This window comes from Amblyomma maculatum, chromosome 1 (genome assembly GCF_055883805.1).
Source record: "Amblyomma maculatum isolate TAMU_Amacu chromosome 1, ASM5588380v1, whole genome shotgun sequence".
NCBI lineage: Eukaryota > Metazoa > Arthropoda > Arachnida > Ixodida > Ixodidae > Amblyomma > Amblyomma maculatum.
The window spans coordinates 335,334,574-335,351,322 of record NC_139344.1 but is presented as its reverse complement, the minus strand read 5'-3'; the positions used below and the strand labels follow the sequence as shown (position 1 = coordinate 335,351,322).

Genomic DNA, 16,749 nt, shown 5'->3' with positions numbered 1-16,749 from the left:
GGCCGCCGCGCGCGCGCATGTGGCGAAGCCCACTTGCTGGCTCCATGCTACGTCGAGTTGAGTTTCCGAGTGACGATCGTTCGGCAACTTTATCTTTGTCATGGATGAAGCACAATTGAATCAGCGCAGTCACCGAGGAGTGAAATATCGTTCTGTTCACAAATATAGAGGACGTTGGCGAAAATCGAAAGAGAAGGCTCGTCCAGTGACAACTCGACCTGTGGCAGTTAGGCCTAATGGAACCGACGCCGAACCCTCCAGCGTTTCAGATGCCTCCGAGGAATTTGAAGCGGCGTTAGATTGTGTGAGTGCCTCGGAAAAAAGGATTGGGCATTTCTAAGGTGAGGAAATAGCCTGCGATGAGGCGTCATCTGTAGTAACTGACTTGGCAGCGGTGAACGTTCTTGTGGGCGGCGCGATTTGCCCAAGCCAGCGTTCAGGACTTCCAGTATTCGGGAACCGGCCGCAAAGCGCAGACTCGCTTCGTTTCTTGAACTACTCTGTGAGAACTCTGCCTGCCCGCAATGTGTGCTTTCCACAACATACTGATTGCGGCGAGTTATGGCGTGCAGGGATGCGAGCAAGGATGCGAGCAGAGATTGACAGCGGGAGCTCGGATGAAAGCTTCGCCGTCAACGTCAAAGCTGCTGTGGCAGCCTGTTTTATAGAAATTGGATATGAGCAGCTAGTGCGATTTTCCTCAATTATTGGATTCCACAAGCCAATGCATCATAGCTTGGCACATCCAGAGAAATAACAATGCAGAAACAAATGTCCTTGAAGCTGACTGTGGAAGTGAACGCAAATCGCCGCACACTGAAGAAAAAAAAACCGCATGTCGAAGTCCACTCGCAAGGGTCATGAGAGAGCGACATATGCTGCAGGAAGTTTCTAGTGCCAGTGGCTGCTTTACGGACGATTTTCTTCTTTTGTTCCAACGTTTGATGGGAATTGAAGCCCTCTTTTTTAAATAAACATGCAATTTTACCTTCAAGTGCATTTTTCTCAAAATGCAATTTTGGGCAATTTTCAGCGTTTGCCCTTCATGTTTTTGGTACTTCTGATGCTCATATCTGAATGAAATTTTGCACACATTTCCTCTGAGGCATGAGGAGTGCCGTTATCTTTTTTAAGAATAAATACTGATCAAATATTTACAAAAAAAAAATAATTACCACATGGTGGTGTCTTGACAATGTAGACTTGCCAGGTTCAATTTTTCACGTCATTAGCATACTTTATATGTACATTATTATTAGTTTTTGGCACTCTACATTTTATATGGATCAAAATGAGCCATCAACGATGTGTGTTTATGGAAGTTTAGTATGACAAAGAAGGGAGGCAAATGAGTGTATATTTTACACACTGTCACTGAACAGAACAAAAACTATGCAAATTACAATAAAACTAATTGCAGATTTGAAATCAGCATAAAAAACTGAATTATTAACCACAGTTTCATAGCTCTAAGTCAAATATTAAAGAAAAAGTGTCTTCGAGTAGCATCTCCCCTTAAGATTCACATGAATCTGTTATCCTCCTAAACACAATGCAGTTAGTGTATTTATTTTAATGTAGTGCAAATGTAAAGCGAGAGCTCTCACAATGTCATTGCAGCTCCAATGCAGGATGTGCTGTGCCAGTCATCTTGTTTGCATTTCAGTGGTTTGGAGGTGACTTTTTAAATTATTCATAAAAAAATCTTGTGTTCCAATTGGGAAATTTCTGGTCCCTGCTGCCAGGGTTGCTGAAAGCCTGATTAAACAAGCGGCATTGGTGGGCTCATTCTAGCCCTCAAAAACGTGGCGACAAAGGTCTCTCACCCTCGTCGCGCAGTGCCTGCCTTAGGCCCCGCGTGGTGGGTGTCAGCAGGGCATGCAGATCAGCCAGGCCGGCCACGCCCGCTGCCCGGAAGAGAGCCGTGAAGGAAGCGGCGCACACGTAGAAGTAAGGGCACTGTCGGGCGCGCAGCAGCTGGTACAGGGAACGGAAGCTGTGCGCCCAGTCCCCCTGCAGGGCAGACCGCGCGGGGCTGGCTGGATCAGCAAACAGGGAGGAGGCCTCCTTTCCCACAGATGATGTGTTGGTCAGTGTGCCATGGCGTGGGAACAGCCGCAGCCAGGGCAGGTGTGGATGCATCCATACCAGGCACTGCTGGTGGAAGCGTGCCTGTGGGCTGCTGTCCAGGCTGCCCCTCTGCACGAATGCACACCCAAGCAGGGGGAGGGAGGGAAGGTGGTACGGAGTCAGTTTATCAAAACTACAGAATGATCTACACACATCTATGTTTGGATCGTGCTTCACGCACAGACTGTTCATGCAAATAACTGGTAATAAAACCTGACCCGGAGAGGTGTGAGAATGACTGCCACAAAAGTACAGCACTTTAGAACACTGTACCGCGAATGCACAATGGACCACCGCACACTGTGCGTGACACTGCAATGTCTATGAGCTACTGTGATGACCTCGCACAATTGTCACTGACAGTACTGAGAAGACCATAGTAATTGATCGCAGAAGTCCTGCTCCACCCTCACTGAACCATGGGTAATATAGCAAACCGAGACAATAAAGAGTTTCAGGCCGATACTATTTTTGCCAGGGTCAAAGCGACTGCCGAGCACGCTGTACTGCTATTTGTCAATCTTCACAAAAATGGAAGCTGCGAAGACAAAAATTACATATCTTCCTTGGCTCGGAAACATTCAACCTTGATTTTCTTTTTTTTTTTTTAACTTCTGCAATGTTGCACATTGTAGCAAGGTTAAGCATAGCAGGAAGTTTTGTTTGTGAAGTGCACATCTCTGCACCTAATACGCCGGACAGATTAACAGAAATTTAAATGAAAAGATTTTGTTTCACAGCAGGTTGATAATGTATCTGGTTAAAACAACTCCTTCGACTCAGAGTGCTTAGTCTTAAACTGAACTCTTACTTCATGTGACACTAATGAAGGTTTCTACATAGAGTGTGGCGCATCGATGCTGCATGCCATGGCCAGCTGCATGCCATAATACTTGTTAGTGTTGCTCACACATCACCACTTGTGATGCGAGTCGCCATGCAGTGCTTGACAACGATGCCACTTCCTTACGCAACCTGGCCGTTTTTCAAAACCATATAAAAGACATCCTTGATAGGCCATCTATCTATTGCATAATTTAACATTATGTTGGCATCCAGAGTCCTTTCAATGGGGACTATGCAACTATGCTTTAAGATGAAGCACACCAAAACAATGCTTGATTTTTTTTTTTTTTTTGCAATTTCAGGTTGTCAATAAAGCATCTGCTATCCTTCAGCATTAAAGTGTTACACAGAGTTGCATAGGAGACTCCTTCCTCCCTTTTTTTGAGCTACCATGTTCAATTTTACCAACTGTGCACATTCTTTGATGCCTTATACTGGAAGCCATTATCACGAAGGCGTTTTTCCACTACTGCATCTGCAGTGAAGTGCCGATGATATGTATCTCGTGGGATCACTAAATGTATTTGGAAGAGCTGATACTATTACTTCTGGGCAACGACCAAAATCTGAATGTTCAAGCATGATAAACATTGAACTATGAACTCATATATGATTAGAAAAGTTTGTCTCCTTAGAAAAGACCACGGAGAAAGCTCGACGGTGTAATGCTGGGCTAATATGTTTTTGGAATTCATTGTGCTTGTGAAGCTGAACCTGTATGCATGTTTAACAGCAAGAATGCTTTTACTCAGAATTTGTGCGTGCATACAGCGTGACTGGAAGCTGCGGCCTCGGCAATGTGTGGGCAGCAAGCATGGCTGTGACAATGCCTACACATACTGGCCTTGTTTTTCAGCCCCACCATTACAATGGATAATAAAGAAGTGCAACATTTCCATTACCAGGAGGGCGCCAGAGACGTTGCTGCGTTTGCCAGCTTCGCGCAGCGGGAAGCACCCCTCACCTCAGTGGATGATGCCTCGCAGCCACCAGAGTGGATGCCCCTCACAAAGCCCGTTGTGCCACTGGCCTCCTCGCAGGTCTTGAGGCTGCCACTCCAGGGAAAGTTGCTCGCAGAGCAGAAGCGCACGCGAGTCTTCAGACTCCAGTCCAGAGGCAGACCCGGTTGCCTTGATGACTGTGCGTGCAAATAATGAAGGCACTCTTTCGGTCATCACAGGGGTCCACGAAATACAGCAGCGGACTGCCCTGTGCTCACCCCCAGCTCTGGAGGCGCCACAGACTTGGAACCAATTCACTGAGGTAAGCAACAGTCCTCCTCACTGCTGTCACAAAGCAGCAATTCAAACAGCATCAGCAGTAAGAAGTGCTGTGAAAAGCCTTAACTGGAACATAGTCTCTGTTGTTCCGTGGTATTTCTATCCTGGCAGTAAAGACAATAAGTGTGCAACCAGTGATCATCAGTGCTGCTTTTCATCTCTTCAATGAGCGGCACTCTCAGGGTTCGTGCTATGCAAGTTGACGATTGATTGCTTTCCACTGAACTCTAAGCTAGTGGAGAAGTGCACAAAAAGCATCGAAGAACAGCTTGTGCCTGTGAAACATTGCCAGCAGAAGGTTTTGCCTAATGCGATGCCCACACAATATAATTTTCTTTTTTTTTCTTCTTTTCTTTAACCGCATATTCTGGTTGCTCTATACAAAACATAGATCTAGTAAACTTGACAACAGCGTTATTTCTCACTAAGCCTCGCTGATGTTCAGATGGTCAAAATAAAAAAGCAAAGTTACCATCACTATGCTACGGTGATGGAGATCAACAACTGTTCAACACTTACAAACTGTGATGTAACCACTGCAGTTCACATCCCGGTTGTGACCCTCAGCTTTACTAGAATGAGCTCTTATGAACACTGGACGTAGTTCTCACCAAAATGCGTCCATCTCAAAGTTGCGTGCAGTGCTGCACAGCGTGGCTGCAGTCTCTACAGTGGACATGCAGCAGTTACTAGTTTAGGCTTTTATTGCAAAGCAGAAAGACGCAGTAAGAAGAGCAAGAGAGGCCGCACAAAACAACGGGACTGGCATCTCACAGCTTCACGACAAAAAAACAAATAAATCAGGACTTGTAGGTGCTCTACCTACCAGATAACTAAAACCTCTGTGCCTAAAAGTCAGACACAACATCAAGCTGTGCAGAAATGTACTTGTCGGGGGCTCGCACCGCATGCCCAGCCACAAAGTCTAATCAAACACTGCTCAGCCGAAATTGCTACAGCACCGAGATCCCGCCTATTGGGCAAAAGCAGAAGCTCGATTGCTCCTTACGCTATGTGACCTTTTCCACCATTTGCTACCAAGACACGTTTACTAGCACTTATCCGAGTGAATCTAGCCAAGCGCTTGCCTGCTTTCTTCTTTATGCTTGCGGAAAACTCATCTTGGCAGCTCGCTGTATACACACGTCATCAGTATACCAGTGCCCAGAGGCTAGCAATGGTACGCAGTGGCTTGACAAAAGCAAAGAGCAGCAGCTACAGAAACAACTGACATTGAGTATAGAAGTTCTACAAGTAGCCAACATCTATGCTACAGGTGATAACAAGTTAGAACAGAACAATTTACAGAAATGCAAGGAAGCATCAACTAGCACCCAATGTTTACTAGGTCAATATACACATGTTGCATAAAAATGCGAATTGCAGTTCTACTTTAGAATCGTGAAATATGTTACCCCAAGTTCGCTTAGAAAATAAGGTACAGTAGAATTATGCTTAAGTGAATCCGCTTGACACAAATCCGTAAACTCCTCTGGCTGGGACGCACTGCGCAGAAATTCTGAAGTCAACACTTTCTTGCAACCCCGAGCACAACATGCTGCCTGCACATTGCTGACCTCTTGATCACTAGTCGTACTGCATGCACAGGGAGCAGTTTACGGCAGCACACAGCCAGCGATCAGCATGAATACCGCGATCACCAGTGGCGCTGTATGTAACGAGAGTAGAGAGCTGTGGTCGTAACTAAAAAATAAACCTTCTCAGCTGTAAACAAATCTAAGTGAATACATTTCCTAAGCCTATGCTGCAACGTCTAGTTTCCACAAGGGGAAGAAGAAAACTAGCAAGCGACCAGCCATGCAGAATCTGGCGAGAATTCTATTTTATTTGTGCTCACGCGCTCCTCGAGCCGTGCCGAAACGAAATACGGCAATGCTGCCATCTGTCTACAACATTACATAGGAATTTTTTTAGATTTACATGAATTTTTCTGCAACCCCGTGAGATTCGTACTACCAGGATTTTACTGTACACATTTCCGAGCTCTAGAGGTCACTTAGCTACTGTTGGCATTGAACGCATTACATGCACACAGGTTACTTGGCAATACTTCAAAGAAATTAAACATCTGGCAGGCTTCTCCCACAACATACTTTCAAGACGAAATGAAACAAGAGGAGCACGCACCTGTCTAGGCTCTTCAACCTTTGCACCATCCGCTAGAGAGTGGCGCGTTTCATCATCGTAGGAGTCAACAGCAACTCTTGAAACAGTTAGTCTCTGCAAAAAAGAAAGTACAAAACTTTGCACACAGTACAATGCAACTCCTAGCAAGAAATAACTCTACAGCAAATTTTCTACCGCAACGAAGCATTTTTGTTTTCCTGTCAGCAAGCCATATAAGGCAACGCAGTTATGTACTCTCCCCCCCTCAGTGAACAATTTCAAGTGAGTTTTCACTCTAACTAGGTTTTGCAAGTACGCAGCCAATGTTTTTTCTTTCGGGTAGCCAAATATATCAGTCTCGCGTTCACCAAAAATGGCAGCTAAGTCAGTTCACGCTTTCAGTGGCACTGTTGAGAGCCTAATAAAGATGCGATTTGGTGAACAACTGCCAGTTGAGGTTTTGCTGATGGTCCACATTCCATGCATTCTTTTGGCTGTTGATGCAAAATGGCCTGCCCACTTCACTGACAAAGGCCCAATAGATATCAGTTATGCACTCATTTATGTCTAGGTATCCTCCAGGCAATGCTGTCTCAGTATGAAGTTTCACCGGAGAAGACCAGAGTTCTTTTATAATGCACGAAAAAAAAAAAAAAAATTACCTGTATATAAAATATACCCATCGAGGTTTCCAGAGTGCCCTAAAAATCGCCCTTTTGCACTAATTTCTAGGTAAAATAGTGAAGCTCATAGATTTTTGGAAATAATGTTTACAAACCATCTAATCTACCTATGTTTGGTTTGGTTTACAGGGTACAATGTTCTAAAGTGACTCAGGCTCTGAGGGATGCTACAGCAGAGGGCTCAGAAAATGTTGACAACCTGGGGTTCCTTAAATGCTTAGCTTCTACACTGCAATTTGACCATTTGCTGCACCATATAAAGACAAGTCTAAATTTCAACAAGACATAGAAAAACAAACCTTGCTTTATTTTGCTCACAATTACATAATCAAAACACTAAAAAATGCTGGCTAATATAAAATGCCTTAAAACGTATGGGTACGCAAAGCTTAAAGAGAGCTGCCTACATTTCATTGAACACCACCTCTCTTCATTATACTGTCACAATCCATTTTAGCTATTCCTCCACATAGAAAAGAGCATCCTTATCACCACAGATGTCGTTCTAGGCATCATTGTCGACCATAATTTCAAGAATTTGCCCCACTGTTAAAACAATTTCTTCGCTATGTGCATAAAACTTCAGCTATGTGGGTACCGCGCAGACTTTGTGCATAAAGAAAAAAAAAGTTTTACACAGGTTCAACGCTGCTGAACTGAGTATGGAGCGAAAGCTTTGGCCGTGGGCGACCGAGCGTTGCATCGAAAACAACCAGCGTTCTGTTGAACGTATCAAAGTTCACCGGCGTTTTAGGTGGTGGTGGTAAAGGCGTTTATTGCATCTAAATATGGGGGACACTTAAGCTCCGCTAAGGGTATGAAACGATAGCGTAGGCTACCAGCCCACATATAAAGCCCCACTTTAACCAGCCGTAAGAAGGTGCCTTAGTGGCCTATAGGGGTAATGTGAATACCAGGGTCCTGGCAGGCTGATTCTATTATAACCGTCCCAAGTGAAACGAGAGACCCAAGTCACGCCGACGGATTGAAAACCTACAGTAGTGTAGCTTTCACTACGAAGGAAACTACCCCCCCCACCCCCCATACACCGACAACTATGTCCACCTAGTAGAAAACACAGAGGAAAAAGTATACACATATGTACAAAGTATGTACAATTTAAATTTTGCTGCCATGAAACAATGTCAAGAACAGCCATTTTTCAAGCCTTCCGAGAGGCCAGCAGATCACCAGCCACGGAAGCCCAACAAGTTAACGTGCACAATATCGCTTAGTACACGGACGCCCTTTTGTGCCCTTGGGTTCAGAAGCTGAGCCCCCTAACCACAAAGCCACCACCACGGCAGCAAATCCGGCTATGTTCTGGTCTGAATTCCCAACAGCGAAGTTTGAGGCGAAATTTCTCCCGAGTCCTGTGACTATCACTGTAGTGGAGGCTGATTGTATAATTCTGTTTAACACAAAATGACAAAACATGTATTGTCTTGTCAAAACTAGGCACAATCAACAAAAAACAAAAAACAAGCATAGATTGACATCATTCCAAGTACAAAAGATTCATTCACAAATGTTACTCTAAAGAACTTTTTTTTTTTTTTCATTTTACCAAACATTTTCCCCCTGGCAAAACCAAAGTTGACTGTTTAAAAAAAAAAAAAAAAAAAAAAAAAAAAAAAAAAAAAAAAAAAAAAAGAAGAAGAAGAAGAAGAAGAAAGTGTTACGTGCACATAGGGGAAAAGCATTATTCTTGTATATTGAAAGAACTAAAAATATAGACAAAGCGTGTAGGTGGAGGATGAAATTTACAAATATATATTATAGTTTCTATTTCTACATATGGTGTGCTGCCTCTTTTACTTAAATTTTATTTGAACCGTATTGTATGTTTGGTGTGGAATACTGCTTCTATGCCTCTAGGGCACGTGAACAACAACAACAAAAACAAAGAAACTAAAAGAGAAATTACAGCAATAATTTCCCAACCAGCACTACGCTGACTTTTAGTTGGTCGTAAGACCAGAGGCCTAATCACTCTACTTTTACAGCGTTGCTTTGTGCAAGAGCCAAATCAGCCGGCCGGGCCTTCTAACCTGAAGCGAGACAACCGATGGAGCAGGCGCTGCTGTCCTGTGCAGCAATGGGTGGAAATCTTCAATCCGCGGCTTCTTCTGCACTGAGCACCTGCCAGAAAAAGCGAAAGACCATGACACACCACGTCCAATGCTACAAGCACCAACTAGTCTTGCCTCGTTAATACCACCCCCCGATGATGATGATGAAAAGATTTATTGACATTGGCTTAGATTAAGGGAAGGCTGGTCGGGTCCCTAGTCCGGGACACCGTTGGTAAAAGCCGCTTCCCGTGCTCTTTCGATGAGGGCTCGTTCCTCAAGGTCCGAGCTGGACAGGGCCGCCTCCCAGCCTTCCCACGTTGGCTGATTTATTATGTCAATACTGGTATTTTGTTGACAAGCCCATACCATATGGTATAAGTTTGCCTTCTGGCCACAAAGTTTGCACTGCGCCTAAAAGGATTCAGGCTCAATGACGTGAAGTGTTGCTGGATTATTAAATGACATAGTTTGTAACCTTCGAAGGTGACACTCTTCTGATTTACTAATACCCTTAGCGGGCTTCGGGAATGTCTGCCTTACAAGGCGCAAATGCTGTAATATCGCTGAATATGTTGTTAACAGAGAGGGAGAGCCTAAATCAGCAAGGGAGGACGTAGAAGGATTCCGGGGAAGAAAAGCTCGGGCCGAAGCGTGTGCGCACTCGTTTCTTTCAACTCTCTGGTGACCTGGTACCTATATTAGCTCTTTCTGTGCAGCTGAAGTCCTACATTGACTCACAATTTTGCAGGCTAGCAGCGTGATCCTGCCGCACATATAGTTTCTATAAGCTGCCTGGGAATCTGTAACTATGTATTTTGATGCGGAGTGCGTTGCGGCTAGGGCTATCGCCACTTCCTCCATAACATGCGTATCCCCGTTATGAACTGAAAGCCCGTCCACGACTTGCATTTGGTGCACCACTGATATTGTTGATACCATACAGCCCTACACTCGTCAAAATGCGCCACATTATTTCAGTCACCCTCCGATGATATGGACGACTCAAATTATGAAGTTTTTCTGGGGACCAAACTCTGTCAATGTATTTACGTCTTGTTAACATTGAAACTCGCTGTCTGTACAAAGGGAAAATGCAGAGCACCCATTGGGAACCATGCATTTTTTTTGCTTTAATGTGGGCAGTGATGAGAGCAAGATCTCTACTGACCCACATCAGATGTTTTGCTTTCACTTTGAGAGCAGGGTAATTCAACAATGCAATTAAAATAAACTAAATTACTTCAGTGATGAGCTTTTTCCTGTGTTTTCATGCTTTAGAGCGCGAAGTTGATAAGCCAATACAACTTAATGCTTTTCGTATTGTGTACGTTAATTGAAGAAAATACTCTCTGTAGCTTGTGCAAAGTAAAAAACCAAATTCAGTCGCTTTCAGCCGACTGAGCACTGATGTCATGTATGAGAACAGTTGTTGAAGTTCACTCACTAATTCATGATATGCCATTGAGCTACCATACAGCACTAGACTCGTCACAATGTCTGTGGTGGTGAGTTCCTATATGTAGTGCCAAAAATCATGCAATTTTAACTTCACTAGTCAGCTCTATGCCCCAAAGCTGCCCTTAATCACAGCGTGCTTTTAAAATATTTTCTTATCAATTCATTATTATGAGTGACTCGGTTTATGAACAGTCAAGCTCGGGAACCATGACTGTAGTCTGAGGTCAAAGTTGCCACCACCACACTGCAATGCACCAAACACCACAGTAATACTTTCCTGAATGTTGCAAATACTAAAGCTTCCTGTGGCTAACTGTGCACAGTCCCCCGTAGTAGAGAACGTTGAATTCTCCTTACTTTGTCCCAGCAATGACAGCAAATGTGACATGAGACAGCAGGTATCATGTTCCACTTTTGCACACAATGTCATCAACTCTAACACAAAGAGAAAATAGCACAAAGGTGATAATGCAAGCAACAGAGTGCTAAGCAGAGGAGCGAGAGAGAGAGACCCTCGACCTATTGCTATAGAGTGCAATGCTAACAGGTGCTCACAGTAACAAGAGCAGATGCGATGCAATAAACTGATTGAAAGAAACTTAAATAAAAAAAATTATACTGTATAAGTCACCCACCCGCAACAATATCAGTGATGCAAAATAGGCAGAATTCTCAATACCATATAGAACCAAAGTGTATACCTTTGCTCACAAAATGTAAGGCATGTTTTTGAGTCACAGCTATATACTTCCTTCCAATTTACTAAAAACAGAGAGAGGAAGTGGCATTGGCTGTGTGCACAATTATTCGAGCAAGAGAGAGACCCTCCTCGGCTCTGCTCTCTTTTTGCTCTGCTTTTCTTTCAAGTCAAAGTTAAGTATGCCAACTGTTCACACACACAGTAAATATCAAGCATAAAAGACACTACCAACAAAGGGTAACGAAAAATTATGTGCACTCTTGAGTACAAGTTCTTAAAGTTTAATTTCAATAAACACTCAATGATATGCAGGAGTATCTTGCCTTCTTACACTGTTTCATTGATAATTTCATGAATTTTAACGTGACAGTGTTAAAAGGCTCGTTTGCCAGAAAATCCAGCATTGGTGAGCGAAAAATAACGAGCATACAATGGCAGTAGATAGCTAGCAGCTGACATGGCTGCGCACTGATTGGATGTAAGGTTGCCCGACGTTCAGGCCTCTTCCCTCATACGGGAGGGTCATAGGGTCAGCCTGCCAGGATCCTTGCATTATAAGTCAGACACATTACCCTTAGGCCACACACGCATTCATACGAATTTGTTCAAGTGGTGCTTTAATATATCAAGCGGTAGCTTATGCTATTGAGTCATACCCTTAAAAGTGGAGCTTAAGTGTCCCCACAATTTTCTCTCCCAGAATAGCCATCACTGCAACATTTGGTTTCATTCACAATGAAACAAAAGCCTCTCTACATGAAAAATTATCCTCAAGAAGAGCCTGTACTGTCCACGAAAATGAAGAGTAGACAAGCATCGTTTTATCTTAAATGGAAAAGGACAGGATCCCATCCACGATGAAGACTGAATGCACATGGAATGTCATACAAGCCCACTGGCCAGCTCCAGTATACACAAGAGTGTGATTTTATAAAGTAAACAAGGCAGTTGTGTCAAACATATTCACAACTTGGGGAGCAGCGGAACTGGCCACATCCCTTCCTATGTACTCATACTAAATTGTGGAGGTTATTACCTACAATGTCTGAAATGACAACCGAGCAACAAAGCTATTTCCGGTAGCAGTACAAATCCAGGCAACTACTACTTAAGATCAAAGTTGCCCACCGGAAATAAATTGAACAGCGTAGAGAAAAACAGCGTGAAGATCATAAAAGGCCTATTTCCAGGTGTAGATATATATGGAAGAGAGGTGCGTATATTGATAAATATGCATAGAATTTTCTCTAAAATCCTATGCTATGGGCTTCTGTGGCTATGGGCTTGGTGCGCTGCAGTTTCAGCTGAGCATGTGGTGCCATCTGGAAGCTGCCACGTCAAACAAAAGCACTGATCCGCTCAAGAGCCTATAAACACAGCGCAGCACAGAGTACACAGCAGTGTACACGCTCCAGGAGCTCAGATAAAAAAGGTCCAGAAAAAGATAAGATACATTCCATAACAAGGATGCCAGTTGTCCCCAACACTATTCAAAATATTTACATCACACAGCTCCTCTAAGCGTTGGACAACGAGGGACCAGGCCTGCGAATCGGCGCAATAACTGCAGACAAGCAAGTGGAGTACACAAAAATTTCATGTCTGGCTTTTGCCGATGACATCATGCTACTAGCAGAATCAGCGGCCGACCTCCAACAACTGCTAAACATCTGTTCCAAAGTAGCATGAAATGACCAGTTCAAGTTGAATGCTGAAATAACTCAGTGGATGGGAATAAACACGAAGGACACCCGTGATAAATTCACTCTCCAAGGGAACCCCATCAAAAAAACAACGGAATATGAATACCTCGGCGTCACTCTCAGTGACCAACCAAACCTCCTGGAGCACCACCAAAACGCACTAGTAAAGAAATCCCTCAAAGACCACATCAGGCACCTGGCCAGCAATTATGCTGTTGGACATACGCTATGGAAGGCAATTGCCATGCCAGCGACTATGTATGCAGACGCGCTTGCCAACTCCAGTGAAACCACAAAATATCTGGAGGATCGTCAAAATGAACTACGCCGCTGGCTGCTTGGGACAGCATGGTAACTGCAAATGCTGCAATGAGCGGATAAATGAGCTGGTCCTCATACGAGGCAGGGGAGGCGAGCTCCAAATTACAGTACACCAGCAGACTCAAATTCACGTAGAACACAAACTACAGCCGCAGAATGTACAAAAGGAAAAGATGTCAAGACTGACTGGATTCACACATTCCTAATCATGAAATATAACCAAAATTCAAAACATCACGACACCAAGTCAGAGGCCAAGTGACACAAGGTGGTCTTCAAGGAAATTAATGACGCTGAAACAAATGTATGGCACATGGCAGTACCAAAAAAACAAAGCCTGGCACTATACTGCCAACGTAAACTGGAACCATCCCCACCACCATACTACCGAGAAGACAGAGGCAGCGCCCTTCTGTTTCAGGCCCGCACAGGCGCTCTGCTCACAAACTAACTCTTCAACATAGGCCTGATGCGTCGCCTGTGCGGTGCACCGAAGACCCCCCTACACATTCTACAGCAGTGCCCGGCTCTTCCCACGGACCCACGATCATGCACCTTGGCCAAAAGCCTAGCGCTGAAAGGAGACACTGAAAATGACTGAGAAGCACATGCCAAGGCCATGAAGGCATGGCTTGAGGAATGGGAACTACTGCAGGCGCACCAAATAACCAGCAGGGAACCTGGAACGAGTCCCCCCCCGCCAGAGCAGACCTGAACCACGTGCGAACTGCGTGGCTACAGAACAGTGCCAAGGTCAGTGCTACGACAGACGACCCCTGCAGCAGCTACAGCGGCAGATTCGTGACTGGCTGTGACTTGGTCCCAACGTGGCAAGCGGATTAGATTCGTGGGGCTTCTTGAGGCTGCTCAACCAAACTAGTTAAGCGGACTGCACGGTGCTACACAGTACCACGAAAGGCTGCCACAATGCTGCGCTGTGATCTGTTTTCTCCTTTTCTCTCTAAACTTTCCACTTCTCCTGTGGTGTTGACAAACACCTGCCCCGAGTCAAAAGGGATCAGAACCTCCCACTTGCTTACTAAATGGCAGAGGTTTAACTGTGGCCTCTGCAATAAGCTCCGGTGCAGTGGTGCACTTGATGGTTAAGGCCACAGGTTTAACCCTACTCGTGGCACCATATAAGAGCTGCCGCATCAAATGGCGGAGGTTTAACCTTACTTAAATCTGGTTATAACAAGCGAAAGCAACCGCCTCAGTGATTAAGATGCTCCGCTACTGAACATGAGCACCGGAGTTTGAATCCGACCGGTTCGAATCCACCACAATGTTTTCTCTTTTCTATTTTGAGAAGCACTACAAGAGGTCATGGTCAGTCATTAGTTCCATCCCTCTGGGAGATTGAATGTTGGAGCCACTGTACTGGACTCCGTCTGATTACCATGCGCAAGGCCACCTCACGAAACTGCATAGCCGATGAAAGCGATGGCACAAGCGTTAGAATATTTTGCTAGGCTCTGACCCTACAAATTAGTGCTTTCATACTAAATGAAAAACTGCACTGGCTCCCACTTTTGTCCCTGAAAACTGCTCAAGAAATGTACTGTGCCGATGAGACTGATGATATCACCCGATTCCTGCTCAACAGGTAATCAAGACGCGGTCTGAATGAGACTTCCACATGACATTAGTGCATTTCTCTACAAGTTTTGTGCACACGCGAGCCAGCCCTGCCACCAGTGCCCTCTCCTCTAACAGTTGCCAACAAATCTGTCCCTGCCTATTCTCCATACACTAACTGCAATGGCTTACATTACAAATACTGAATTCGCCAGCACACGAGGGTGAAATGAGTAGCCATTTCCTTTGTCCTCCTCTACAGAGACATGAAGGTCTTAATGCTTCCCCCCATAACCTCATCAAATATGTTGTGCTGCTTAACAGTTAGCAACACAATCACAGTAGACCACATATCGATGGTGCTATGTTGAAAACATTAGCATATTTCTGCCAAGACACAATACACTGCGGCTGTCATGTTTTAAATTATTCTGACGTGTGCTTTAGACCTCCAAGTATGTTGCATCCAACAAAGTAATAATACTGACCTCAACGGTTATAAAGATTGCGTGTCTGAGACAACAGCAATTTTTCTGTCACAAGAAAACAAAACATGGGCTATGTTTAGGCACACTGCTATTCAGACAGAAGCCTGAAAAAAAGTTTATCTGCTACAACATTGGTCATATTTATAATAAGCAGAAGCTTTTGCTTCAAGCAACATTTCATCCCATCCAGCCAGTGCGTTTCTCCTGGCTGCTTGGGTGTAGGCACAGAAATCATAAAAAAAAAGAAAAAAAGAAAATGTTCTAGCACTTGCAGACACTTTTCAAATGCGGCACTTTACCGGAAAGGGTTGAGGCTGAAGTCTCGTTTTTGAGCAGCGGCACTTGTGTTGTTGATTGCATTCACGCTAACGGGTTGCAGGGCTCTGGGTTGCAGCCGGCGCTTTACGGCCTTACGAAGCTTGAGGACGTCGTTAGGTTTCAACCAAACCCCCGGTCTAGAGGTGACATTTTCGGCGTCGCCCTGAATGGCTGAAAAATGAAAAAAAAAAACGGAAAGGAAATTGCGAGGCAATGTCGAAGAGCAACGGAGTTGACATGAGCAATGAGGTATGCAGAAGCTTTAATTAGCAATTTCCTCAGCTGAAGCCGTAGTCACAGCGTTTCGGCTGAACTTGCCAGTTGGTGACAGCATGCAAAAAGGTGGGGAAACAACCACAGTGATAAGACACCTGCGAATGTATACATTCAGCTAGCAAAAAGATGCGGACCGACGCATCGACAAAGCTAACAGCTAAAAGAAAAACAAAAGGCGATCTTCGCGAAGTTTACGGCAAAAATATAAACACATTAGTCAAAACAGCATGAGAATAATATAAGGCGTAGCTCTTTGAGACTGGTATGGTGCTGGACATAAACTGAATTTATGCTCGCCAAATTTGAATTGCGTCGGGTCACTTACCGGATTCCATGGTGCTTCGGTTGTAGACTGTTCTTGTGTCAGCGGTTTTAAGATTCTGTTGACCTTTCACACCTCACGACGTCACTTCTGCGTTTTAAAAGCATAGAAAGCGTCGCACAATGATGCAGACGTGCTAAACAATGATGAGCCCCTTCCCACCTTCATCCCAAGCCCGAGCATAACAGATTATTCCTACAGAAGAATGGCTAATGCAATGCAGGGCTTCAGGCGGTTCAATGAGCAGAAGATACTCACGCAAGTGTAGTGTCATGCGAGGCTGACCCATGAATACCTTAAAATTTACAGTGGCAAAAACATTACAACAGCCGTTACCACACAAATCATACCGCCACAACTAGCGAGCGTCCTTGCAAGATGCCACTAGTGCAGGACCGCAGAAAACAATAGAAAAATGTTATCATCACTAAACTACTGCATCAC

The 16,749-nt window shown here is 44.5% G+C and overlaps 1 protein-coding gene across 1 annotated transcript in view; it reads right to left on the bottom strand.

Annotated features, from left to right (window-relative positions):
• hd (humpty dumpty) overlaps nt 1-16,715 on the bottom strand; it is a 31,384-nt gene extending 14,669 nt beyond the window's left edge. Inside the window, exons 1-7 of the mRNA XM_084587789.1 lie at nt 16,564-16,715; nt 16,309-16,395; nt 15,689-15,878; nt 9,118-9,208; nt 6,405-6,497; nt 3,941-4,114; nt 1,827-2,199 (exon numbers count right to left, since the gene is read on the bottom strand). Of these exons, the coding sequence (XP_084443915.1) occupies nt 1,827-2,199; nt 3,941-4,114; nt 6,405-6,497; nt 9,118-9,208; nt 15,689-15,878; nt 16,309-16,318 (931 nt within the window). The 5' untranslated portion in view covers nt 16,319-16,395; nt 16,564-16,715. The remainder of the gene's footprint in view (nt 1-1,826; nt 2,200-3,940; nt 4,115-6,404; nt 6,498-9,117; nt 9,209-15,688; nt 15,879-16,308; nt 16,396-16,563) is intronic.
• Nucleotides 16,716-16,749: the final 34 nt, after the last annotated feature.